This window comes from Oreochromis aureus, linkage group 12 (genome assembly GCF_013358895.1).
Source record: "Oreochromis aureus strain Israel breed Guangdong linkage group 12, ZZ_aureus, whole genome shotgun sequence".
Lineage (NCBI taxonomy): Eukaryota > Metazoa > Chordata > Actinopteri > Cichliformes > Cichlidae > Oreochromis > Oreochromis aureus.
The window spans coordinates 15,864,264-15,890,160 of NC_052953.1; the positions used below are offsets into that span (position 1 = coordinate 15,864,264).

A 25,897-nucleotide genomic window follows, 5' to 3' on the forward strand; every position below is an offset into this window, starting at 1 on the left:
CAAAATTGCTTGACTGCAGCTCTGCAGTTTTACTCAGCATTATCTTCCAATAGACACCACTTACCTGGTAATGGTCTCAGGCTTTAGAAAGCTCCCCTCTGAGACCCAGAACATTTTCTGCTCTTTTCACAAGAATTGCAGTGCAGTGGATAAAACTGAACCTAATGAGCAAAATCCTGTATGAAGAGAGGGGGGGATCAGCCCTCTGATTAGAGTGGTTTAATGAGACGGTTAGTGCTTTATTAACTATGATAAATTGGAGAAGTTGCCAGGAGCGAGAGGTTAGATATGAAAGGTCAAAGGGTTTGAAAACTGTCATGAATTCAAGGACTTCTTAAACTGAAGAGGTGATCTTTGGTGAAAATGGAAGCTTGACAGCAACTGTAGCAGTTTTTCGTTAAAACTGTAAAGTTATATACATTTACAGCACATAACCTTCCACACTGTATATTCCAACTCATGGTTTATAACAGTCTTTAAGGCAGTTTGTGAGGTAAATGGACTACTAATGCTTATAATGCTTTTCTACTGTTTCAATAGAAAGAGCTTTCTTACTACAAACCAAGCACTTTCTTATGCACTTCTAGAGACTTTTAGCCAAGCATTCCCACACTCACATGGGTGCATCAGGGGCAACTCAGGGTTCAGTATCTTGCCCAAATAGTTACTTTTTTATTAAGTAACTATTTGGTGTAGTATGAATAGCAGTGGGGGAGGTCTGTATCAATAGAAAAAAAAAAACTGTAAAAATCATGAAAATATAGTTCAAAGTTCAAAATCTATGCACTTCTTCACACTTTTTAAAGTCTTTCACTGTGTTTGCTCTAATTGATGGATTTTTTAAAAAATCGGTTTCCTGGACACAAATCTTCCACCTTTAATTTTCCAGGTTTTCCATCCACGTTTGGAGTCTGGAGGGCGTGGTGGTGGTGGTGGTGGTGGTGGTGATTGCATCAGTAATGGAAAGGTTTAGCCATTGTTTAGAGTTAAGCAATAAAACAAAATGATTGGTTAGGGTGAGAAAAAATGATCGTTTGAGATAAAACACAACAGTTGCCACTTTTTCATAGCCAGGGTGACGTGTATGTGTGTGTCTGTCCATTAAATTATGGGTCTGCCTGTATACCTGCTATTAAAATACATTCATTTCAAAGTTGTGCAAAGAAAAATCAAAACATATTTTTTCATGACTATTTCATGCTTTGCTATAAGACCAGGTTGTATTTTAGTGCTTTACTAGGAAAGATCTCAATGACTCTAAAGTTGGTCTTCAAATGATCTCGGAAATGCATTGTCTTCTTTTAAGCGTTTAACAATTTTTAAAAATATAACACCAATCAAATATTTTTTAGCTGTGAGCGATCCAATACGTGTGTCGGAATTGCCTGAAATTGAAGAAAATTCAATCAGATGGCACTTCGTTGTCACGGCGCAGCTGAATATCAAATTGTTTTCGAAATACTCCCACATGTGACGACCTCAATTTCACTACACAACAAGAAAACAGTGTAGTGTCTGAGTCACGCCGGGGTCTGTCAGACAATAGGTGGAATAGAAGACAATTATTTTTAAGGAGGCTTGAGGGGTGAGAGCCAATTTACATTTCAGGTAAAATGTTATTGTATTTTCACGGTCGACTTGCTGTGGAATTGTTTCGAGCTGCCGCAAAGACTTCATCACTGTCAACAGAGCGCTGCAATAATGAATAAAAGGAAATTTGTGCTGTTCTGCCAGATACGGCTTTATTACAGACACTTTCCACTTGTCCGTGCATGACAGTGAATTGGAGCTTTGCATAAGATAAAGTGTATATTTCTGAAGTAGAGAATAAGGACTGTCACAATCCCTCCTAAAGTGGAGAGCCTGTACAAAATGACAGCACACATCTATCATTTGTGTGTTGTGTTCCAAGGGCGGGTGTTTGTAAATCTACAGTGGCATGCCTTTGAGTATAAGAGAGTGTTTGTGTGTGTGTGTGTGTGTGTGTGTGTGTGTGTGTGTGTGTGTGTGTGTGTGTGCCCTTCAGTGGTTTGCTCGTAGCTGACATATGTGATGAATGGATTGTTGTGGCAGTAAATGGCTGCCCTTAGTTTAAAGGACAAGACAAGGTCAGGCAAATAAAGGCGTCGGCATCGCCGTTTCCTTACAAGTTCAGCCTCATCTTTTCTGCTTTTTACTGTCATAACTAACAATCAGAGCACCACTTGGAGGAGCCACTGCCATGTTTCAGCTCATGTTTTAGTCAGTGGGTGGGGAGACAGCTGCTTGCTGCTCAGCACTTAGAAGCCAGGCTTCTTCTTCTTCTACTTCTTTTTTTTTAAATCTGTTTATTCTTCTGTGCAAGAGCTCATCTTACTTCAAAAGGGGTTCAACAGTGATCTTAAAGCAGCAATCAGTGACCAAAATCAAATGACTAAATCAACAGGATAATATTTGTTTTGCCATCTTCAGATAAGTGGAGGAACTACATGAGGCGGGAAAAAAACCCCTCTCTTCTGTCAATGGCTGAGAAATGAGACCCATAATTGGATGGCATGTGGGGAGCTTTTAGTGCGCATCAAACACGTTTCCTTGCCTATTCACCCAGCAAACACTTTAATGTACCTCATAATGGGTTGTAATTTATTTTAATTTGAAGAGTCTAATATGAAGCTTTGCCACAGCTTTGACTGATTTGTTTACTGATTTGTCCCACTTCAGCGTTTCCCATCTAAGGTTGAATATTAATATTTTATATATGACTTCCCTGCGGCTTCTTGACAAAATATTAGCTTGACAAATTGTACAAAAAGACTGGCGGCTAATAGAGTCTAGGCAGATCAGCCTACAAAGAGAATAAAAGCGACCGGCTATTTCAACAAAAGCTGCAGTGTCTGCTCATCTCAGCTGATTGAACGGCTACAATAAAAGGCTGAGCTACTTTTGAGGGATTATTCAATAAGCGGCTGTGAGCTCTCAACAAGAGAAAAGACACATTTCAAACAGCAGTTAAAATTTAGAGCATATTAGACAGCCGTGACCTTCTACTACTGAGTTGGGTGTGGGGAGGGGGGCCATACAGTACCTCATCGTATTTTTACTCTCTCGCCTAATGTGATCATACAGGATAAACTCTCATTGCTCTCCTAAAGGTGGCAGGAAGTTAATTGAAAAAGCCAACAGAGGATGTATCAAAGGGACATGGGAAGAAATAGCACCAGCAGCGGGCAGTTCTCATGTCTGGATTTGGGGATGTGTAAGTCTAATCGTGCCTTGTGTAACTAATGCTTGAGCTCAGACAGAAATCAGCCCCCTGTGGTTGCGGTGCAGGCGCATGCTCTGCTGCGCTGATCCAGCACATGCACTCAGACACACAAGCAAGAAGGGCCCTTTGTCTTCAAAACAAAAATAACAAAAGGATTCGTTTTAATGCACAAACTCTGGCGCTGCTGACTCGCATGTCCGTGAGAGATCAGTAAGACAAGTAAATTGTCGGGGAAGTGTTGCTGTTTCCGGAAGAGAGTGTGCCATTGTTATTATTATTTTTTTGACTCTTTATATACACCCCCCAAAAAAAGAGGCTTTCTGTCAGGAGTGCACACATGCATGACCAATCCTTATAGCACAGTTCAGATAACTGTAATTATTGTCTGCACTTTTAATTGAGAATTTACATGCTGGTATTCTTCTCATCCACTTAGTGTAGCTCCCAGCAGCGTGTTGTAACAAGGTGAATAATAATAGCTGGCTGAGATGTAGAGTGTGATGCCGTTTATCCTTCTATTTCTCCCTCTGTGTATTTGTAGCTGAGCCATGTCTCCTGTTGATTCAGTTTTTGTTAAATTAGCCCTGTGCTTTCAAGGCTGAAATTCTTCTGATTATTTTGAGGAATCATCAGATTTGGGCTCCCAGCCAGGACCAGAGAGACTTCGAGAGATGGCGAGGGAAGAGAAGTATGCTTCATTCTCCTTAAGAGCCTCTTCCCCTTAAAAGCCAAAACAGTGCGGCTGTTTTCAACTTGTGTGTGTGTTGTCATGGCAAAATAAGTACTTTGAAAGATGTACAGATGTCATGTATCTGTGCAGATATTTTTTATGATTACTGGATGGATGGATTGTCTGACTCATGAGCGCTGCACAATGTCCATATTGCACATGATACAACCTCTCGTGTTTATACAACATCACCAGCAAGGTGGGCATAATGTCACGTGAGAAAACACCACAGAAATCCAAGTTAAAAAGCCCAAATTTACCTGCCTTGTTGTGGCTGCCTTGTTTGATTGGTGTTCCAATAGTAGCAGCTAGCTAGCTGCTGCAACCTTCAGGGTTTCATATCTCTAGATCACCCTGGATTTCAGAGTACTTTTAATGCCACTATGTGACAAACTGTCAGTACAGAGCTGTGTTACTAATTGGACTAAAGCCCCTTCCAAGAAGTCCAGAATTCCCTTGTGTTGAACATAATTCTAGTGTACCCTGGAGCGGCTGGTCCTGGCTCAGCTTCGGCGCCTGGTGAGCTCATCACTGGACCCACTTCAGTTTGCCTACCAGCCTGGCATTGGAGCGGATGATGCCGTCATTCACCTCCTACATCGTTCCCTCGCTCACCTGGAGACCGCTGGGAGCACTGTGAGAATCATGTTCTTTGATTTCTCCAGTGCCTTCAACACTATTCTTCCCTTGGTCCTGAAGGACAAGCTGGAGAACTCTGGAGTGGACCATCACCTCGCTATCTGGATTTTGGACTACCTCACCGACCGACCACAGTATGTGAGGACTCAGGGCTGTGTGTCGGACAGGGTCGTCTGCAGTACGGGGGCCCCACAGGGAACGGTTCTGGCTCCGTTCCTCTTCACCATCTACACTGCAGACTTCTCCCACAACTCCACCCAGTGCTTCCTGCAGAAGTTCTCTGATGACTCTGCAATAGTTGGCCTCATCACTGATGGGGACGACAAGGAGTACAGAGAACTGACCCAAGACTTTGTGGACTGGTGCCAGCTGAACTACCTCCAGATCAACGCCAGTAAAACCAAGGAGCTGGTGGTAGACTTCCGCAGGCACAAGCATCCTCCACTGCAACCACTGAACATCCAAGGTATGGACATCGAGGCTGTGGACAGCTACAGGTACCTTGGTGTTCATCTGAACAACAAACTGGACTGGATTCATAACTCAGACGCCCTCTACAGGAAAGGGCAGAGCAGACTGTACCTGCTGCGGAGACTCAGGTCGTTTGGAGTAGAGGGCCCACTCCTGAAGACCTTCTATGACTCTGTGGTGGCCTCAGCCATCTTTTACGGTGTGGTCTGCTGGGGTGGCAACCAGGGACAGGAAGAGACTGAACAGGCTGATTAGAAGGGCCAGCTCTGTTCTAGGATGCCCTCTGGACCCAGTGGAGGTGGTGAGTGACAGGAGAATGGTGGCTAAGCTGTCATCCCTGTTGGACAACATCTCCCACCCCATGCATGAGACTGTGACAGCACTGAGCAGCTCCTTCAGTGGCAGGCTGCGGCACCCACGGTGTGGGACGGAGAGATTTCGCAGGTCTTTCCTCCCCACTGCTGTCAGACTCCACAACAAAGACTTTAACTGATCAAACACACACACCCATACATGTGCAATAATACTAAGTGTAATATTCTTTTTCTGACATAGTTGTATTTTTACTCAGTTGTATATAGCATTTGCATTCTATTTTTATCCTATTGTATATTTTATTCTATTTATTCTACTGTATATAGTATTTTATTTTATTCTATTCTGTACAGTTGTGTACTGTATTTATTCTTATTGTATTCTAATTTTGCTATATAACTTTTGCACTGTCCACTTCCTGCTGTGACAAAACAAATTTCCCACGTGTGGGACTAATAAAGGTTATCTTATCTTATCTCATCTTATCTTATCTTACATATTTAGGTTTTTCACCTCATGTGCACATTGCTCAAGAGCTGTCCACCATATTGAACATGATACAGCCACTGCTTGCTAGAGAGTCGTGTATTGCCCAACTGCTTGGAGGTGGTTCCTGGGATGTTACTGGTTGTCACTGGGTGAAATTGGTTGCAAACTACGCCCTGCACCCAAATCCTCCTACTAATTCCTTTGGTTGCTAGCAAATTGATACCATATATGTACGTACTAAAAGTCTCTGACAAGTTCAAATCTCAGTCTCCTTGTCCTCAAGGTCAAGGTCAGAGGTCAAGTTTTCTGAAAATGTTATGAATGAAATAACTCAAGAACAAAGCAAAGTGGGATGTTGAAATTGATAGCATAGGTGTGTCTGTTAGGCGGCTGAGGGGTAGCGCTGGTGGTTCCCAGTATATTTTATATTTGTCTGCAAGCACTTGCTAGCTATTAGACGAGTGGTAGTAATACTTGAAAACATGACTTCAAAGTAAAAGTTGAGTCTTTTGAAACTTGTTGAGTCAAAACTTTTACTTTGAAGTCAAACCTTCCTCGCGTCCATGTTGTTTTGGACTTTTCACTGTTTCACTGCAACACTGTAGACACGTCTGTCACTTCCATTCAAACTGTGATTACAGCAATATACTAACTATCAAAGCAGTCACAAGGAGGTTTTTGGGGGCGGGTTGAGGAGTACATGTTTTAACATAGGTAGTTAGTGACCAGGGTGTTGATGACCAGCCCGAAGCCCTGTTTGACTGGCACTGTAGCCACTCACAACCTGTCAGCGAATACAAATTTTTCCCTCACAACTGGTGGTGACAAGATGGCTAAAGACCGATCTCTAAGCCTCTGTTTGTCACAATCAGCAGGGCTGACTGTGTGTAGAGTGAAGGGTGGACCCAAATGCAGATGGAAACAAAATGTGAAACATGACTTGAATAACAGAAAGCGAGCCGTTTATTGAGGCTGGCAAAATAACTGTAAACAAAAGGCAAAAGGCAAGGCTAACAATAAACTAAACTGGGTGAGCTAAATTAACCAAAAACCTACAACAAGAACATGGACTTGCCATGAGGAAACTTGACACAACTTCTTGCAAACAAAGCAGACGATCTGACAATGACACACTGAAAACAGAGGACTTAAATACACAGGAGGTGATTAGGGAAAGTGGGAACACATGGAGGAACAGCTGACAGACATGAGCCTAATAACAGGACAGGGGAAGTGAAACTAAATACAATGAACAAAGAACACACGACTCCTTCAAAATAAAACAGGAAACACTGAAACTAGACATGACAACACAAGCTTAACAGACCTAACACGTGATGAACGATACAAGAACTCAAATATAGAAACCAAGAAAGCAATAAATAATAACTGCCTTTCCTTAACTAAAGCTAAATAGGAATGACACAAACTAATCACAAATCTAAAATGAAACAAATACAAAATGAACTCAGAGCGCTGGGTCAGAGACCCAGCCTGTGACACTGTTGCTGTGACTCTACAGATGCATTTAGCTAATTCTCTCATTAAAAAACAAACAAACAAAACCCCAAACGAATTTCTCCACTCAATCTTCATAAACCAATGGATGATGTCACTGTTGCTATCTCCATTTTTAAATACAGGCCCACTTTACATTCTTGCCATACACTCTCTTACATTTGTTATATGAAGTATTTTTTTCTGGTGTGTAAGCACAAAAATAACACAGCTGGTGTGTGTTTGTGCAATAATGGGAAAATCTGGTCCTGGAGACACCCGCTGTTGCAGTGACTACCCCAAAGGCCATTTTGAGCTCTTTGACAGGTATTTATATGTCTGTCTGTGGATGGGTTTTGTCAGATGATGGTATCTCAACTCTTCAGGTTACAATTTTGAAACTTTACAGAAAGTTTTTGCCAATTTGTCTGTCAGAGTTTTTCCAGCATTGTCAGTCTGGTAGCATTGAGCTGCACTGACTGATAAATAGCTGCATAGTGTTGCCAAACTGCAACGTAAACAAATTCAAAATAATTGACTGGGTTTTCCAGACGGGCACTGGTAGAACATGCAGACAGCATAATCACAGGCACTTGCATTGTCATGAAAGAGGTGACTGTAGAGGAAAAGTAAAATAAGGGATTCAAACAAATATTTATTTGCATCTTTGTTGTAACAATGAAGTTTATTCATTTATGGCACTGAACACTGAAGCAAAACAGTTGAAATGCATGACCTGTAGTAAATGTGGGGAAGTGTATGGGTTCATAACAGTTAACAAATAAACAAATAGTTGATCATGAGCCTTCGACATAGGTCAAGGCTGTGGTTTGCCCCGAGGTTGTGTTGTGCTCTCCGTGCACTATTATCTGCCTTGTGTGCCTTACAATACATTGTTGTGTGTTTGTTACATCATTTGAATGCAACTTGTCTATGAAAATGTCTGAGTATTTTAGACATTCTCTTCTCTTCTCTTCTCTTCTCTTCTCTTCTCTTCTCTTCTCTTCTCTTCTCTTCTCTTCTCTTCTCTTCTCTTCGGAGACTAATCGATGAAGTCCGTCCAGCCCTTCTGTTTTTCTGTCTGTGGTGATTAATTGACCATCCTGTCACTCCACATGTTTTTAGTGGACATGCGCCTGGTCTGATGGACCAGACAGGAGGATAATGTCTGACCTTTTTGGCTGATCTCTCTCTTAGAGTACATCCAGTGTTTCTGCTGAGTCCTGTCAGGCAGGGACAGAATGGAGTTGGTGTTGTACCCGGGCTCGTGGGCCATGGAAACAAAGGATTATATAATAAATAAGAAGTGACGTGCAGGTATATAGGTTGCTTTATATGGCTGATAAAAATTCATTGCTTGGCTGGGTACCACTGATGCGGAACACAGACGGAAGAAGTTGCTGTTGGAGAAATCCACATATGGATTCACACTAGCCTTGACAGAAATATAGGCAGAACCGCAGGAGAGAGTGAAACGAGGAATTCTGAATTGTCTGATTACTTTCTTGATGCTTCTCGCAGGTTGATAAAAACAAGAGAAGACAATAATGCTAAAACTCAAATAGACTATTTATCTATGCAGCAAATGGACCATACCAATTAGATTATTCATTTCTTTGAAGCTACACCGGATTTTGTGCATGTGTCAAAGCACTTTAGGCTCTGGGAATGGTTCTGGACATCCATTTAAACACAGTTGGTCCTATCTCTCTCTCTCTCTCTCTCTGTGTGTGTGTGTGTGTGTGTGGCAGAGAGAGAAAGAAAGTGAAGAAGAGAGAGAATGAGACAGGTGTAGGCTCTGGGTTATTAGGCCAGGTAAACAGAAAAGGGTTGTGCAACTCTGGATGATAATTCACTGACCTTTACATTTTACACTCTAATGCATCCTAATAGGCCAGTGGATCCCAGCATGACTCCTTTCTTACCAACACACTCAGGCATTATGTTCCCCATTTACCACGCACACATACATGCACATGTATGCACAAGTACCTGGTTGTCTGGGAGATCAAAGCTTTCATATTCTGAAACCACAAAGCTGCCAGGAGGTGGAAGAGCCTCAGCCTGTCAAATTACTGCTTTCTTACCTGAAAATAATAAGTAGCACATTTTAGAAACTCCACACTCAGCGTATAAATTCTTTCAATATTTATCTGTTTTTTTCCATTTAGTTAAATCTTTACAAAGAACAAGCAGAATGTTGGATTTTTATACCACTTTATATCACCAGTTTGATAATGAGATAAGGTTAATACAAATGTGTGAGATGGGTACAAATAATACTTATATCTTTTTTATTTCTTATTGTTTTGTTAGCCCACTTTCTGATTAACTCTGCGTGACTGAGCCCTGCCAGAGGTGGCCCGCACCATGCAAAAGGATGACCGGTCCGGGGACGACAGCCAGCGGGACAGCGTGAGTAAACACCAGCTTTGTATTGATTTTTTTTCCTTTTTACGTACATTTACATCTCAGTAGTCTTTATTTTCTCTCTTCACAAGCCAAAAACATTCTTATGTCTACAATGTTGTACAAGTTCAGTGTCTTGAAAAACATTTCTAATCTTTGTTTTAAATCCATTTCTTGGTCTATCATTGTTATTTCTTTGAAAAGCCAAATATGTTCGGGAAGTAGTTTTTGGTTAATGGTGGGATTTTGTGCACTTGGAAACCACAGTGTATGCACAGCCTAGCCATCTCTGAAGTTGACCGAGGCTGGGCTATTGGGATTTTGAATGTTGGTATATGTGTCGGAGTTGTTGCTGAAGTTTTGCATCCATGCGAGCACCGTGTCTGCTTGTTCTTGGTGCAAATCTGACTGGACAGAGGTATCGAGGTGCTCGAGCCTGTACTTGTGCTATTCTCACTGCAGCACACTGCCCTGCAGCTGTTTCAGCAGGACAGTGCACACCCACATACTGCCAGATCCTTGCTGGATCAGAAGCATAATCAGAGACTTTGTTAGCCAGCATTTAGTCCTGATATGTCCACTATGTTCTGAGCATGCCTAGAACATAGTGGGTCAACATGTTTATCCGAGGCAGCTACTACCATTGCACAGCTGCAGGCTGCACTCGTTCAGGAACAGAGAGCAATTCCTCAACAACAGATATGGACACGTGTACAGTCCGTGCTCAAATGGGTAACTGCTTGGATCACATTGAGAGGAGGACATACCTCAAATTAAATGTACTAAATATGCACATTTTATACGGTTGGTCTGTAAAATCCAGTAAAAAAAACAAACTTGTGATTTAAAAAAAATAAGAGGTCTATTTTTGTAAGGGTTAGGAAGATAGTGCATTTTATTTTTTATTTTTGAAAACATTTTAGTCTTCATAATGTGTTAATAAAACACAAATTCCCTTGCATGCCCAGACGAAAATGGCATTTTAATGTTTGCTATAAACCTGCAATATGAGCATGATGTCTTTTAAATGAACCTCATATAAAATGTAGTCCAGCCTCAAAGATCTCCATATGTACACCTTTGCCTTCATGTATGTTAACATTAGCTTTATAAATAGCAGAGTCAATGTTTTTCCTACACAAATTAAATCTTTTTGTTCATCACTCGGTGATTAAAGGCCAGTGGTTTCTTTTAGATGATGATAAAGAGCTTGGGTTACTTTAGAGCCTGGGACTGTTATACGTAAAAAGCTGTGCTGTTGACTGACAAATGTTTTTCACCTCGGCAATCATGTTTTTAGGGTTTAATTAGTCATGCAGTCATCATCAGCAGTGACTAATTTTATTTTTAATTTTCCTTGATGATTATTTTCATTCCAAAGTAATTGGTTGGTTCATTGAATGTAAAAACCCCCTCCAAAAAACTCTTCAAGAGCCTGACCTGATGTGACATTTCTCTTTATCCATTACAAAGCAAAGACATACTGTGAGATTCTCTCTTAGCATAACAAAGCAAATTTTCACAAGTGAATATTAATTTAGATTCTGTTTGCAAATTGTTCCTTAAAATGGTTTCAAACCAGTTTTCAGAATATTTGCCAATTATTTTTCCCTCAGTCGACTAACTGATAATCAACTGATTAGTTTTGCACCACTTGGCACAATAAATACAGCACAACTAACAAGCTTACTGCAGACTGGATATAAAACATATTAGTGGTCTTGAGCAATAGTTCTCCAGGCTTGCTGAAGGTCATCCAAAGATTCTCTTTGGACATCAGCTGCTTTTTCACATTTGCTTTTTTTTCCAGTCCACTCCTTGAACTAGACCATTTTCAGGGTAATGTTTTTTTTGTTTGTTTGTTAAGCCATTTAACACCAACCTATGAATCATAAAAAGGCACCTAACAACACAAAGTTGCTGATCTAAAAAACTATCTACAGCAGATGAACAGTATCTGAAAGTCATGCTGTGAAAAGATCCAGCGAAGACCTGACCAATCACAGAAGCTTCATCAGAAATGGTCTCAGTGGAAGGGTGGCTGTGAAGAAGCCATTCCTAAATAAGGGAAATAGGGAGATAGTATGCCAAATGACACAAGCACTGAACAGAAAATCAGTGGCAACAGATTTTAAGATATGACAAATCCAAAGTTGGATTTTTGGTCACTGTCAGTATGTACAGAGGAGCTCTGGAGAGAGGTACAGTATTAGGTGTTTACAGCCATCATCTCGGACATAGGTTGGGACTGTGTTTCAGCCAGTGTTAGTGTCAAAATTAATGGTATTGTGAACATGAAATATAGGGTGAGATTTTAAACCATCATTAAATACCATCATTTTGCATCATGACAGTGATCCCAAACACATTACCAATGCAGTAAAAAACACACAGTGCAACACTATCAGTCATGGATTGGCTTCCCCAGAGCCCAGACCATTATTGAAGCAGGGATCATCTTGACAGAGAATGGAACAAAAGGAGGCCAACATCCAAAGAAGAGCTTTGAATCCCCTTCATGAAGCCTGCAGAACTATTCCTGAAGACTACTGAAAGAAATCCCAAGAAAGCCTGTAATAAAGAAAAAAGGTGGTCATACCAAATATTGTCTTTCAAGCGTGTTAGAATGGTACAAACTCTGCTTTTGTCTTATATGCTGCATTCCCATTTATGTTTGCCTGTTTGCAAATGATGGGAGGCTCAAGACTTTTGCACAATACTGTATATGCACACGTCATTTGTATTCATTAAGAGAAACCAGCAAATAAGATATAAGCAAATCGATTCATACCTAATGTTTACCGAGGTCATCAAGCGGACAAATGAGCTGCAAGGTCATTTTCCAATAGGCTTTCATACAATCTGACCTTTTTTTGCAACCACAGGAGTCGCCCTCTGCTGGCCATTACAGAGACTGCAGCTTTTATGATTTTTTTTTGCTTTTCAGACGGAAAAGCTAGGCCCATCTTTTACATACAGCCAGCGAAGCTAACTCATAGCTGTATGCTCTTTGAGCATACATTAAATCCTTATTGGCTGTCATGTATGCTCAGACAGCATGAATGATTTCATTTCTTATTTAGACATCCTGAAGTATTTATACTTTACAACACAAACTCTACACATTTCAAAACTGGAATTTTTATTTCATTGCATATCTCCTTCATCACCCATCCCCCACGACAGCTACACTACCACCTAAACAGAATATGTCTGTGCTCTCACATAATGTTCCCTGAGCTATGTGCAAGCCGCCCATCACTGACCGCTGTCCATCTGGATTTTTAACTGGCAGCTTTCTGGTAATCCTGAAAAACAAGAGAGGTCAGAGATCAGAGATCCCATATAGCAGGAGCAATAAGAGGTTAGATAGCATTGCATAGCAGCAAACAGTAGCAGGATTACCCTCATATGTATTAATGAAATATGCAATCATATAGATGATAGATTGGCTCATATCCTTAAAAATCACAGAGACCTGTGACACTTGTTTTAGTAACAAATTATTTTCTATTAATTTCATTTTTTAAATCAGTCTGAAGATATTTCTCTCTGAATTTTTTCTATTATTGCTGTATTTGAAAATAAGAAAGAAAAATTACTGATGCTATATATCAAGTCATACACTTGAACTTGGGTTGAGGTTCAAATGTTGGGCCACGTCTTGGCTCAGAGAGGAAAATACAAACGGAACATTTCTCTTCACAAAACACTGTAGTGGGATTATTAGCCAAAATATAAATGACAGGTTTCAGCTGAGTAAAAAAATGATACTTTCATCCCTGTTGTAAATCTGCCACATGGTTTTCATTTCTGTGTGAATCATAGTGAAAGATTAGATAGAAATGTCAAAATGGCTATTACAGCCTGGCGCTTATAGGTTCCCACACATTTCCAATCTGTCTTGGTGTGTATTATTATCTACCTTACAGTTCCAACGACATGATGTGGGCTGCGAATGCATGTCCATAATAAATACAGCTTTCTGCACTAAACTGTGGACTTTAGTCTGCAAACTGCAAGCTTTGCTTCACTTGAAGGCCAGTGCGCTCTGATGAGCTCCCTGCATCTCCTTTTGGGAGATCTAAGGTCAAAGGTCATCATCTTAACAACATCCAAAAGAACAGCTGCCTGCAAGATAGATCGCTCCAACTGATTCATAATATTGTATTGAATCAAGGAAAGCATGTTGTCCCATTGGCACACTATTTAAAAGGGTTATTGGAAAAACTGATAATGACAAGAGCAAATGACCTTTGAAATGGAATAAAATAACACTACTAATGGGACAAAAACTGGCTGATGAGTCACATTTGGTGTCTCTGGTGGGGCTGTAAAACTGCGCTTTACTAAAAACAAAAACATATCCAGGGGAAATATGATTAAATTATTTTTTTTCTCCCTTTGTTATTAGTCAGAAAGTACTCCGACGTTATTGCGGTGATTAAATAACCTGTGTGAGATACGTGCAAGGTTTCTAAGTAGCAGCAAGGGACAGGGCGAGATGAGCAAGAGTTCATGTCACATGTGCATGTGATTAATGTCTTCATCAACTGAGACAGAGCGAAGAGAGCAGACCACTGGGTTAGAGACGAGAGAGAGACCTTTGGGAGACGTATGGGTGGGACGTGAAGAGAGGACAGGTAATTAGAGGGGAGAGGTGGGAGGTGAGGTGAAGACAAGAAGCGAGTGTTAAAAACAAACAGAAGCAGAGATGCTTCCTCATCATCCTGAGGGGCATATTGAGGTAGAGCAGGGACACAGGCTGCGCTGATGAATACGTTTTGCAAGGCTCTCGGGGGCTGTCCAATCAGGCGGCGCCATTGATGAATAGTCATGAGTCACCTTATCAGCATCACCATGGTTACGCAGATGTGACTGTGGTCCTGTGAATGTGATGAGGGAATAGAAATGGGCCAAACGCTGCTCCCGTCTCCTTCCCGCGCACATCTTGATCGCCAATTAGAGCCCAGCAGGGGAGCTTCCAGGCCATGTGCTTGTATCGAGGACAAGGTAAACAGGTTTGCAGTGGGGTGAACGGACAAAGGGGCGCGGTGAAGGTAACGGTTAGAAATTTAATGTGTCTGGAAGAGTGGTAACAGGGGAGGGGAGGTACATTTCAATTCAAGCCTAAATCATTTGACGATTTAGAAAATCACATTAAAGCCAGTTGTCACACAGCGCGTACAGGTGAGAGCTGGCAGGACGAGCAGAGGGGAAGTGGATGACAAGATGTTTAATGAAAAGAGCCGGGAAATTAAATTGAACAGGATCAGAGGAGGAGAAGCGGAAAAGTGACTGAAGGATGAGCACGGCAAGAGACAGCTGCAGGATATGAAATAAAGAAAATGGACAACAATGTAATGGAATAAAAGGATCGGACAGCACGTAATGATTTATTTAATTCTCCGTCCTCTTTCGCCGGCGTCTCACGAAAGGCAGCGGCGCTTTGAAGTGCAGTTTCAAGAGATCATCAGTTGACAAAAGCTGAAAAAACAAAGCCACTGCTCTGACACTTGTTGGAATCCCTCTCATGATTAAAGAGTAGAGGTTACCCACCAAAGTAATTCAAGCAGTATTTTGTTTTTAATGTTTAGCACATTAGCACAATGGCAGTTTCTCTTTGCGTTTAAACCGCTTTCAACAAATATTTTCACTTAAATGAATATTTTATTGCATCATGCACAGCAGGGGTCACTGACACACCTGACACTAGCGGTCTCCTTATCTCTGATTTGTCTGGCCGAGTGCAAACGATGTTAATTGATTTCGAGCCACTGCTTATCTACCTGTTTATTTATTTATGAGCAACGGGACCGATCTCCTGCATATTTGAACATGTAATTAGATTAGCAGCTCAATACAAAGGGGACATACTCGAGCACTCAGGGAAATTATGTCTGTTTTCCTCTCAACCCTGCCAAAACTTGGCTTAGGTGAATTTGTTTTATCTGTCTGAAGCCTCATTTATAAAACAGTGCATTGGAAGCATACTAAAAGTGGACATGTGCACAAAAGCTGAAAATGGCGTGCCCCAAAAAGGAATAATCACATTTCTGAAACGTGTGCTCATGCACACCTGCATGCAATGTTCCCTTTATAAACCGCAATCCACCTGGAAATGTGCTCATGTTGGTCCGCCTCATGTTCTGCCTTCTTGATCCCCGTAATCAACCATAAATGGTCAAGGCAAAGCACCTGGTGAATACTGATGAACTGAAATAAGCCTGCTGATCAATGGCTCTTCCAGTCCATTTATACTCCGGTAGTGCCCACGTCCCTCATGCAGCTTTGCGAGCAGTATTTCCAGGTTTATTTATACAGCACCAACTGACAACCATCTTAAGGTGCTTTGTATTATAAGGTAAAAATCCTACAATGATAGAGAGAATCTGATTCTCTGATGCTCTGTGACTAATCACTCAGTGACCGTGGGGAGGAAAAACTTTTATCTAACAGGAAGTGACATCCAATAGAAGCGGGTTAAGAAGGGACAGCCAACTAGTGGGCTGAAGCAAAAGGGAGCAGAGAAAAGAAGATGTTGAAGCTGCAGATTTAGACAATTCATATGTGCATCTACAGGGTGTGGTGACTGGAAGAGGAACAGAGTGTATCGCAGAGTTTTCAGTGCACTCTGTACGCCGCACGACACAGTTGCGTTTACAGACACAATTTTAAACTCAAAAACTGAACCACAACTAATCAGACTAGTTATACATGCACAGAATTAGGGGATTAAAGCTACCGAGACTTTGATCTGCTGTTTTTTCATGCACTTTCTTGTCTTGAATTTCTACAACTGACAGTCACGAGTTAAATGGAGTCGGCCTGTGTTCACACTTTATAGGCAAAGTCAGGCAAAACCTTCCTAAATCCACATGCCGCGTCACACAACTGCAACTGCTCCACAGCTAACCACAGGTGTGAGTGAGGCACCATACAGGCTGACTTGCTCTCCAGTCCTCCAGGAGTGGGAAATGTGATAGTGAGACGGCGCTGATGAAATATTGAGTGGAATTTGATTTGAGATTTCATATATTTTACAGTTAAAAGGTGCTTGCCTAATCCCACACACGCGAATAAGACTGCAGGTTTGACTGTTAAACTGGCTCTGAAGTGACGTGCAGTTAAAAGTGAGACTAAGTGTATGAGTCAGGCTTTTATATATGTGTACTGATTTCCTTTTATTCACAAATGCACCATATGCCTTGTCAGTTTCCTCTGCCTCTCAGAGATTTGTGCACATGAATGGATCAGAGTTTCTGCCCAGGTGCGCACATTCTCCCATCAAGTTTGGTTTCGTAGGCACCAACATGTGCATGGAAAGCGGCAATGACACTTTCAGGCCTTGTTTATTTTTTTTACATTGCATTTGAGGCCTCTGGTCTTTATGTTAGCTAGGCAGGCTTGACATTTATTTAGTCTTCTACACTGTGTGTAAAGAAACATTACCACCTGCTCGCCATTCTCATTTCACAGCCTGTTGACTGCATTTTAAGTGTGATTAATCTTGCATAAGATGTTTGGCAGCGTGCTAGTTCCGGATGTGGGTTTGATGCATGAAGGGTGTATAAACTCTGCCAGGGAAGGTCGGCACAGTGGCTGCATGGAGTGATGAATCTTGAATCTGTTAAGTGTCAAAATTTACCAATATTTAATTCATGGATGACACATTGATCATGTTTGCGTCAAAGAAAACACTCAAGACATTAATGCTTAATCTTCAGAACAGCATTATTGTGCACAGATACAAAAACTGCAATAATACTCGGTTATATTACTGTAGAGTGACCTTTGCCCTTTGCACAGGTAAGGAAACGCGTTTTGGATTTCAAGTATCTTGACCCTATCTCTTCCAGTTTTCAGTTTTATCAAGCTTTGCCTCCTTGACTTTTCTGCAAAGTTTTCTCCTCCCAGTAGGTTTCAGGCACTTCCAGGGTATTTCATCTCATTTTATTATTCTCAGGCCAGAGCATCACAGAGCCACGCTTGAAGCCAAGAAAAATCTGGTCTTGTCCCTCCCAGACATTTATTCTTCTGCCTTGAGGCTACCAGATAGGGGGCTCTTTGAAACAAACTGATTCATCTCCCTCACCTTCAGGGTGACATGTCAGTACAGCCAGGCTGTGGCTTCTTTATCACCCTCCTTCTAGTTTTCTCTCAGTAATCTTTTTTTTTTGCACATCCTGTTTTGTCCAAAATGCTGCTGTGATAGCAAGTAAACAAAAGGATGCACCGCTGCTATGTGTCTGTTTTGCTTTTACAACCTACGGTCTTAGTGATGTTGCAAAGTTGCAGACTTGAATCCTTGTTAGATTTTTATATGATGCATGCATGCAATGTCTCAATAAAATATACATGTTTATTTGAACTGAACTGAAATGTTTACTTGAAATAGAAAGAAAAAGAAATCCTGTGGCTTCATGTATGACATGAATGTCTAAGAATAGAAAGACAATTTGCATATAACAGCAGCTGCAGATGCCTAGCAGGGAGGGAGGTGTTTCAGAACTTGCCCCCCGCCACCCTCTTCACAATTGCAAGTATAGTAAGAAGGAGGTATGATGTACTATTAACGCCATCTTTGTGCAGCTGCTTTCACACTCTGCATTTCACAAAGAAATGTCAGTCATTTTCTAATGAGTGATCGAGCCTCAAGGCCTTCACAGAATCCCTAGAGATGTACACATTTTCTCTTTCAATAAAAACCTCGATGTCAGCGTACAATAAAGCACGTCTAGTCTCGAATGTACTCTAATATCCTGGTACTGTAAATCCCCAGAAATCCCATGATGTCACCTGTTGTCTGCATCCAGTCGGAATCCCTTTGTGTTTTGTTGTTTTTCCTTGTGCAGCTTCTTTTAATATTATTAATAAAGGTGCTAAATATAAATAATACAGATTTGACAAGTGTAGACGATCCCAGACCACTGCACCCCTTCTTCATTTTCAGAATATAATACAGGGAAAACTGCTGTGATCACTGTGTACTGTGGAAGATGAACTGAAGTTAATTTTTATTACCCCACGGGATGCTGTGTTTTACAGCTACATTAACCACTAGGCCAAGCAGTAAAAACACACCTGGTTGTAAATGCCAGTAACTCTCACCATGGAGCCAAAGATAAACCTGCGTTGTTACAGCGACCCTTTTACCGAGCAGACAAACCTGTAAGTGAGGCTTTCATATTGTAGAGTAACATACTGTAAGCTGTGGTTATTACAGTATCCAAAATAGACGCGGTTGCAAACAGTATGCGTTCTGCATTCAGAGCCAGAGTAGATAAAACCTTTCTGTTTTTTGCTTCAAATGTGTTGGTGACTTCCTGAAAGCTGAATATGCTTTCAGATAAATTTGAACTTAACTGTTTTTTTTGTTTGTTTGTTTGTTTTCTTTTTTTTTAACCAGGAGATTTACTGCATCTTCTGCAGGTATCTCTCTTCCTTCATCTCCTCTCTCAGTCCCCTGCTCTCTTCCTCCGTTTAGTGTTAAGTTCTTCCCACTTCTCAGACTTCTCTCATTCCCCTCTGGGCTTCACCCAGAATCCATTTAAGATTTATTCTCCGATAAAAACCAATTGCTAAATTCTGAGCACAGAGATGAATGATGTGACGGAAGATGAGGGGTTGCACATACTGAGTATAGTGCAGGCTACCTCGGGCTTGAAATTGTAATGGCGCATCCCTGTATTTTATTCCAGCTGCTGATCACAGCCGCTTTGTTAAGTACCTTATAGCAAAGCCACTCTGCTGACAACCTAAAGTGCCGACGGCTCTGCGACCCGATTCAAGATCACACACCTGTTATTTTAGCACACATCGTTCCACACGAGTGACCCTTTTTAGTCCTTGGATGTCAAATGAAATAGCATATATTAATAAGCTGACATCGGAAGCTGAAAAGGTAATGACTTCTTCATCTTCTTCTTTTCTTTTAATAGAGAAAATAAGGAAATGGCCCTCAGTTTGCCTTTGGCAATGCTCAGACACTTTCTGCAGATGGTGTTGCAGGAAGACAAAGAAAGCAGCATCAAGGAACAGATGCAAAACAAACTAAATCCACAAAAAAACAGAAAAAGGCCTGTTTAGATACCACTTTCAGCTGTTTCTACAAAAGCCAAGCCAACTGTTTTTTTGGTCCGTCTCAATCTGCCAAAAAGGTCAACCAATAAAAAAAAAGGGAGGCTAATGAAAAATTCTGTTTATGAAAAAGGGATGGCTTCCTGTTTGCTGTGGCCTAATTGACATGTATTAATTAATAAATTATGCACACGAAAGGGGGAGGAACAGTTTGAATCCTCAGTGATGTTACTAGAAATCTGAACTGCATGGAAATGTGTGATGTTTGATGTGCGGCAGGACCATTACTAATATGTAGCAGTGATAAAGAGTCCGTATCATCTGACTTATTCACAGCGCCAGAGGAAAAGACAGGAAGAGGACAGAATTAGCATGAAGGAAATGATATCAAATGAGAGTATGTGGCTATCCTTACGTGAATAAATGAGACATGCATGTGGGCAAAATAACTGAATAGTGCCAAAATTGAGCCACCTGCATATCTAAGAAGACTCACATCAATAGTCGTCATCAAAGGCTTCAACATCCTGCAGAAAAGATGAGTTTTTCTGTTTTTGTTAGATAAATTTCAATTCACATGCATTTTTGATCATTTCCATAATAAAAAAGCATAAAATCAAAGCAGAGTGTGAGCTGTGTATTCTCAACTATATTGCACAGGATGTTGATTGGTATCCAGATTACCCAGCTGGAGGGATTTCCATTGGTGATACATACTGATGCACCTGTGTGGTCAAAGCATCCTTCAGACTGGATGAACATTTCCTCTGTTTCTTGCAGATAGCTCCTCTGTCAGCTGTAAGCCTAGGGCTCGAGTTGGAATATGACCCATTTTGTATTGATTTTTCTACTCCCTCTGTCACCAAAACCAAATTAAGTGAATTAAGTACTTTTACTAGCAAGAAGAAGGGAGCATGTTACTTTGTCACGGGGGCTGAAGTGGGCTGATAAAATATAAGTATTTCTAAGAGTTTCTCTGAATGGGATTTTTTTTTCTTATAGTTTATGAAAGAAAGTAAATTTGCCAACTATGGAAATTCAAAACACCTGAACATGTAACCATGCTGATGTAACTACATTTAGGCTGTAGTTTTACCAATCCTCTATCCAAATGAATAGGGAGGTGGGGATAACTGTAATTTTAGTTAAGTGCCACCACATGGTTGAAACTCAAAAAACTCAAAGTTAATTCTGTAGTATAATTGTCTTATATACACTTATTGAACACTTTGTTAGGTACACTCTTGTACCCTTTGTGCCTTCAGAAATCTTTGTGATAGCTTTATCAAGGTCCTGGAAACACTCCTCAGAGATTTTGCTCCATATTGACACAATAGCGTCACATAAATGCTTCAGATTTGTTGGCTGTACATCCATGATTTGAATCTCCTGTTCCAATAAATCCCAAAGGTGCTCTATTGGAATGAGCTCTGGTGACTCCGGAGGCCATTTGAGTAGAGTGTCATCTTCAAAAAAATAGTTTGATTTGAGCTTTGTGATAAGGTGTATTTCCTGCTGGAAGCGGCCATCAAAAGATGGGTACACTTGGGTCATAAAGAGATGGACATGGTCATCAACGATACTCAGGTAGGCTGATGTTCACTTGGTACTAAGAGGCCTGAAGTGCACCTATAAAATATCCCCCACACCGTCATACCACTAGCCTGAAGCGTTGATAGAAGGCAGGATCCATGCTTTCATGTTGTTTTTGCCAAATTCTGACCCTACCATCTGAATGTCAAGGCAGAAATTGAGACTCATCAGACCAGACAGACTAGTCTTTTACTGTCTGGTTCTAATGAAGCTCTTGTTTTCTGTTCTCAGCTGAAAGGAGGCACCGGGTATGGTTTTCTACTGCTGTAGCTCACCTGCTTTGAAGTTTGACACATTGTGCATTCAGAGATGCTCTTTTGCAAAATTTTGTTGTAATAAGTGGGTTACTATTTCAGTTACTGTTGCCAGCTCGAAGCAGTCTGACCATGCTCCTCTGATCTCTGGCATCAACAAGGCATTTTCACCCAGAGAACCGCTGCTCAGTGGATAGTTCCTCTTTTTTGGAACATGCTCTGTAAACTGTAGTAGTGGCTGTGTGGGAAAATCCCAGTAGATCAGCGGTTTGTGAAATACTTAGACCAGCCTGTCTGTCACCAACATGCCACATTCAAACTCACTTAAATTGCCTTTCCTTCCGATTCTCATGCTCAGTTTTAGCTTTAAGAAGTCATCTTGACCGTGTCTACATACCTAAATGCTTGCTTCCATGTGACTGGCTCATTAGATATTTAGTTTAACAGCTGAACAGGTGTACCTAATAAAGTGGTTAGTGAGTTTTATATTGACAAACATCTTTGATGTTTGATTGGACTTTTAGATACGCACCTTTCCAAGAGCACAGCTGTTACACATGGATTTATGTGCTAACTTTCTGCCTAGACTGTGTCAAATTTACTATGCTTTTCTGCCACCGCTCTTGTTATTAACTCCCTGAGAGAACTGAAGGCTGGAGTAGCGATAGGGTTAGTGGCAAATCAGTTCTCTTCATTATGTATTTACTATCAGACCCCTCATCACCTTCACTGTTTCCTAAAGAATGAATTAAAAACCTGGCACATCTTGGTTGTTTACCAGAAACTGTTCACTGATTTTCACACTCAAGCAGTTTGACTTGACCATCAATGGGTTGGCATATGAAGTGTGCAGAGAACCCAGGAGAGTCACAGCAGACCAATTAACCTTTCGCTGATCCCACTTATCATAAAGAACCACTTCAGGCATCAGGAGAGACAGCACAAGTGACCGAAAATGAAGTACTGTGTCCATAATCATGCACACATGTTTCAAAAGTCTCATAACCTCAGTCACTTTTATACTACCTCTCACCCATGGCTTTTTAATTACACTAAAATCATCGTGATCACTCGTGTGCCCTCCAGTTTTACTTTGAATTTCTCGTCTTCCTTTGTTTATAATTTACACGTTATTTTGTTTCATTTTTCTTTTCTCAGTATTTGTCTGTTTGTCTGATTACACTGTCATGATGAAGATTAACGGTCTTTTAGATACTTGTTGTAAGCATTAGTGACAGCATGTCAAATAAAAAAACAAAAAAAACCCAAATACGAATCAAAGGAATTTAATTTCACAGGACTCTGATAGAGCACTACAATAAGGCTGAAGCATATTACATAAAGTGCAAGTGCAAATATAATAGCACTAGACTGTATCGCTTTAACAAAAGACTGAATGACTATTACATAAATTGCTTAAAGGACTCTGAATGTACTGTTGGAGGAATGGTTAATCCTGACTGGACCCCATTGATTCATTTGAGCTTGCTTTACATTTAGCCTGCAGAATAGTGAGGGTTAAGCATGCCAGCTCCCCTCGTTTCCCTCTGCAAGCCACCGTCTGTGGCAACGAGTCTAATACAGGTAATTATGTAGGAATGAAAGGCTCAATAGCTTCACGGATGAAGATTGGCATCTTGATTAATGCAAGCGTGGACGGGTGGGAGGGTGAGGTGTTTGCGCTGTACACTGGAGGGTGAGGCAGAACAGTCACGACAGAGGTGGAGAGGGGAGTCAACCACACACACACACACACAAGTCACTGATGTGAAAGTTTATTCTGGGGTAATATGTATGTAATGCTTTAGAGCGATCTGCTAGGAAAATGTACTTTTCGTAGTTGAAAGGTGAACATGTGTTTTTATCCAGCAAATTACCTCAGGCTACATTGAGCAGGGCAGATCAATAAGCTGCATGAAAATCTGCAAAACACACACATAGAATAGGACAAAATAAATTAAAAAGGAATTCATTTGAGCGTTCTGTTATTACATTTGCAATCAGAGGGAGAAAAAGTGTGTGTCTGTAGGGAGGGGCGGGGGGGTGTCAAACACAGATGCAGGACACAGACTAAAAGTTCAAACGACAGCAGCTTCTTTGAAGCCGTGAGGTAATGGAGGGAAGCGGGTAGTGGTGAGTACAGGCAGAGGCCGGGGAGAGCTGGTGGCTTAGAGGGGCTGAGGAGGAGGCTGGTGGAGTGGGCAGAGCAGGGACGTAGGGAAGAGAGTGAGTGTGGATGAGAGGATGGAGTGGCAGGCAAGCTAGTGGCTGGAGAGGCAGGGCTGAGTAGCGTGAAGGAAGGGAAAGATTAAGTGGCCAGTAAGCAGCTGTTTAGGTAATAGGATGACTTTCTGTGCCAACCCTAACTTTGATATTGGCCCTAAGATTGCTGCAACATCGCATAAACATGTCTGTCCTTTTATGTCCTCTGTCACGTGTTGTGTTGTAGCTCAGAAAGCATAAGGCTTAGGTTGCATGCAGGTAGATTCTGCCTTGTAACGGGCAGGAAGTGAGTCCAAACACAGGACTCGAAAACCAAGTTTAAACTAAAAGACAGCTTTATTGCAGAAGTTATCCAAAGTACAAATTAATCCAGGTCCAAAAAACTAGGAAACCAAACACGGAGTAATCTTAAAGGAACACAAACTGCAAAGGAGGATCCAACCCCGAGGGAGAATACAACAAAGAACAGAAGCAAACTGAGGGTCTAAATAAACACAAGGAGATTAAAGCAGAGTGGAGACACCTGGGAAAACAGCTGAACAGAATCCAACCGGTGAAACAGGGGAAGCAAAATGAAACACAACACACACGAGATGACTATAAAAATAAGATGGGAAAGTAACCAAAAACCACATAACCAGGGAGACAATATAGAATATAGAACCAAGAATAATCAAACATACAAAACCAGAGAAACCCCAAAACATCCCAAAACTCAAAACAGAGACCATGATAGAAGTACAGATTTAGTTTATCTCCATCTCCTTCTGCCTCCTAACATTATGGGCAAGCAGGCAAACACACGAAGGGGCACTGGACCGTGCTAAGTGAACAAACTAGCCTAGAGTGGGTGGAAATCTGGGCCTGATGTGCTGCTGGGTTCTTTTGATCATCAATCAAAAGAAGTCAGTCTTTTTTTCTGTTTGCTAAGGAAAGCTCCTTACAGAGTGAAATGGCCTGGAAGTATCTAAAGTAGAAGCCATGATTAGCGCTAGTCACATTTTCTAAATGCTAAATAAAGGTGCTGTTAAGCTTCCTTTCCTATCTCTGTAAGCATAGGCTGCACAGTGCCAGCTTTTATGAAAGGATGGCACTGTGCATCCAGTTTGACCGCAGCCGTAGAGGACGAGAAGAATGCCAAACCAAAAACAGAAATATACAGAGGGCAGAGGAGACACGAGAAAGGGAAGAACACCAGGAATACATGGCGTGAATAAGAACCTCAACAGCTGAATTATTTTAAGTAGGTCTAATTTATTGAGTTCACAAAATGGGCAACTCGCCTCAGGTCTTAGTCCCCATGGGTGCTACAAAAAGCTCCTGGTCTGCTGGTCGAGTTAATTGTTTGATTAGCAGCAAACCTGTGCGGGAATTTTCACAATTAAAGTATGAAATCAGCTAATGAGCATTATTATTAGTTAATTTTATCGCTATGGAAGAAACCCTTCCCCACTAAAACACAAATTTTGGGTTAATTCACTTAAGGAGTACTGCTTGCTCTGGCAAAAGAGAACATCTGCATTTTTTCCTCCTGCTGTTTCTTCCTGGTCCACTTGCAGCTTAACTCAAACATGATACTTTGGCACTCAGGGGCCTTTTAACCGCACTGTTCGCATCTATGATTCTGTGTTGTTCCTGTATAGATGAATGAAAAGTCACGTTCACTTTAAAGGCTTGTAATGTAGGGAGTAATCACCTGTAAAAGAATAATGGTTGACCCTTACTTTAATAGGAAACCCTTGTTATTCATGCAGAGCAAAAACTCCTCGTGGTTGCTGTAAGATTAATGGCACAGAATCAGCCTTGATTTATCATGCCGCCTCACAAACCCACTGTGTGTGCAATCAAGTGTGTCGTGTATCAGAGATTGTCCTGGAGCCACTCAATACACAAATAACTGATCACCTCCTTCCTGTCCATGAGGAGAGCGTACCTAAGAAGAATTCAAACTTC

At 41.2% G+C, this 25,897-nt stretch overlaps 1 protein-coding gene across 1 annotated transcript in view; it reads left to right on the forward strand.

Annotated features, from left to right (window-relative positions):
• Window positions 1-25,897, forward strand: part of pde4d (phosphodiesterase 4D, cAMP-specific) — a 197,396-nt gene that overhangs the window by 14,459 nt on the left and 157,040 nt on the right. The window contains exon 2 of the mRNA XM_031750760.2: window positions 9,702-9,800. Coding sequence (XP_031606620.2) covers window positions 9,756-9,800 — 45 coding nt within the window. The 5' untranslated portion in view covers window positions 9,702-9,755. The remainder of the gene's footprint in view (window positions 1-9,701; window positions 9,801-25,897) is intronic.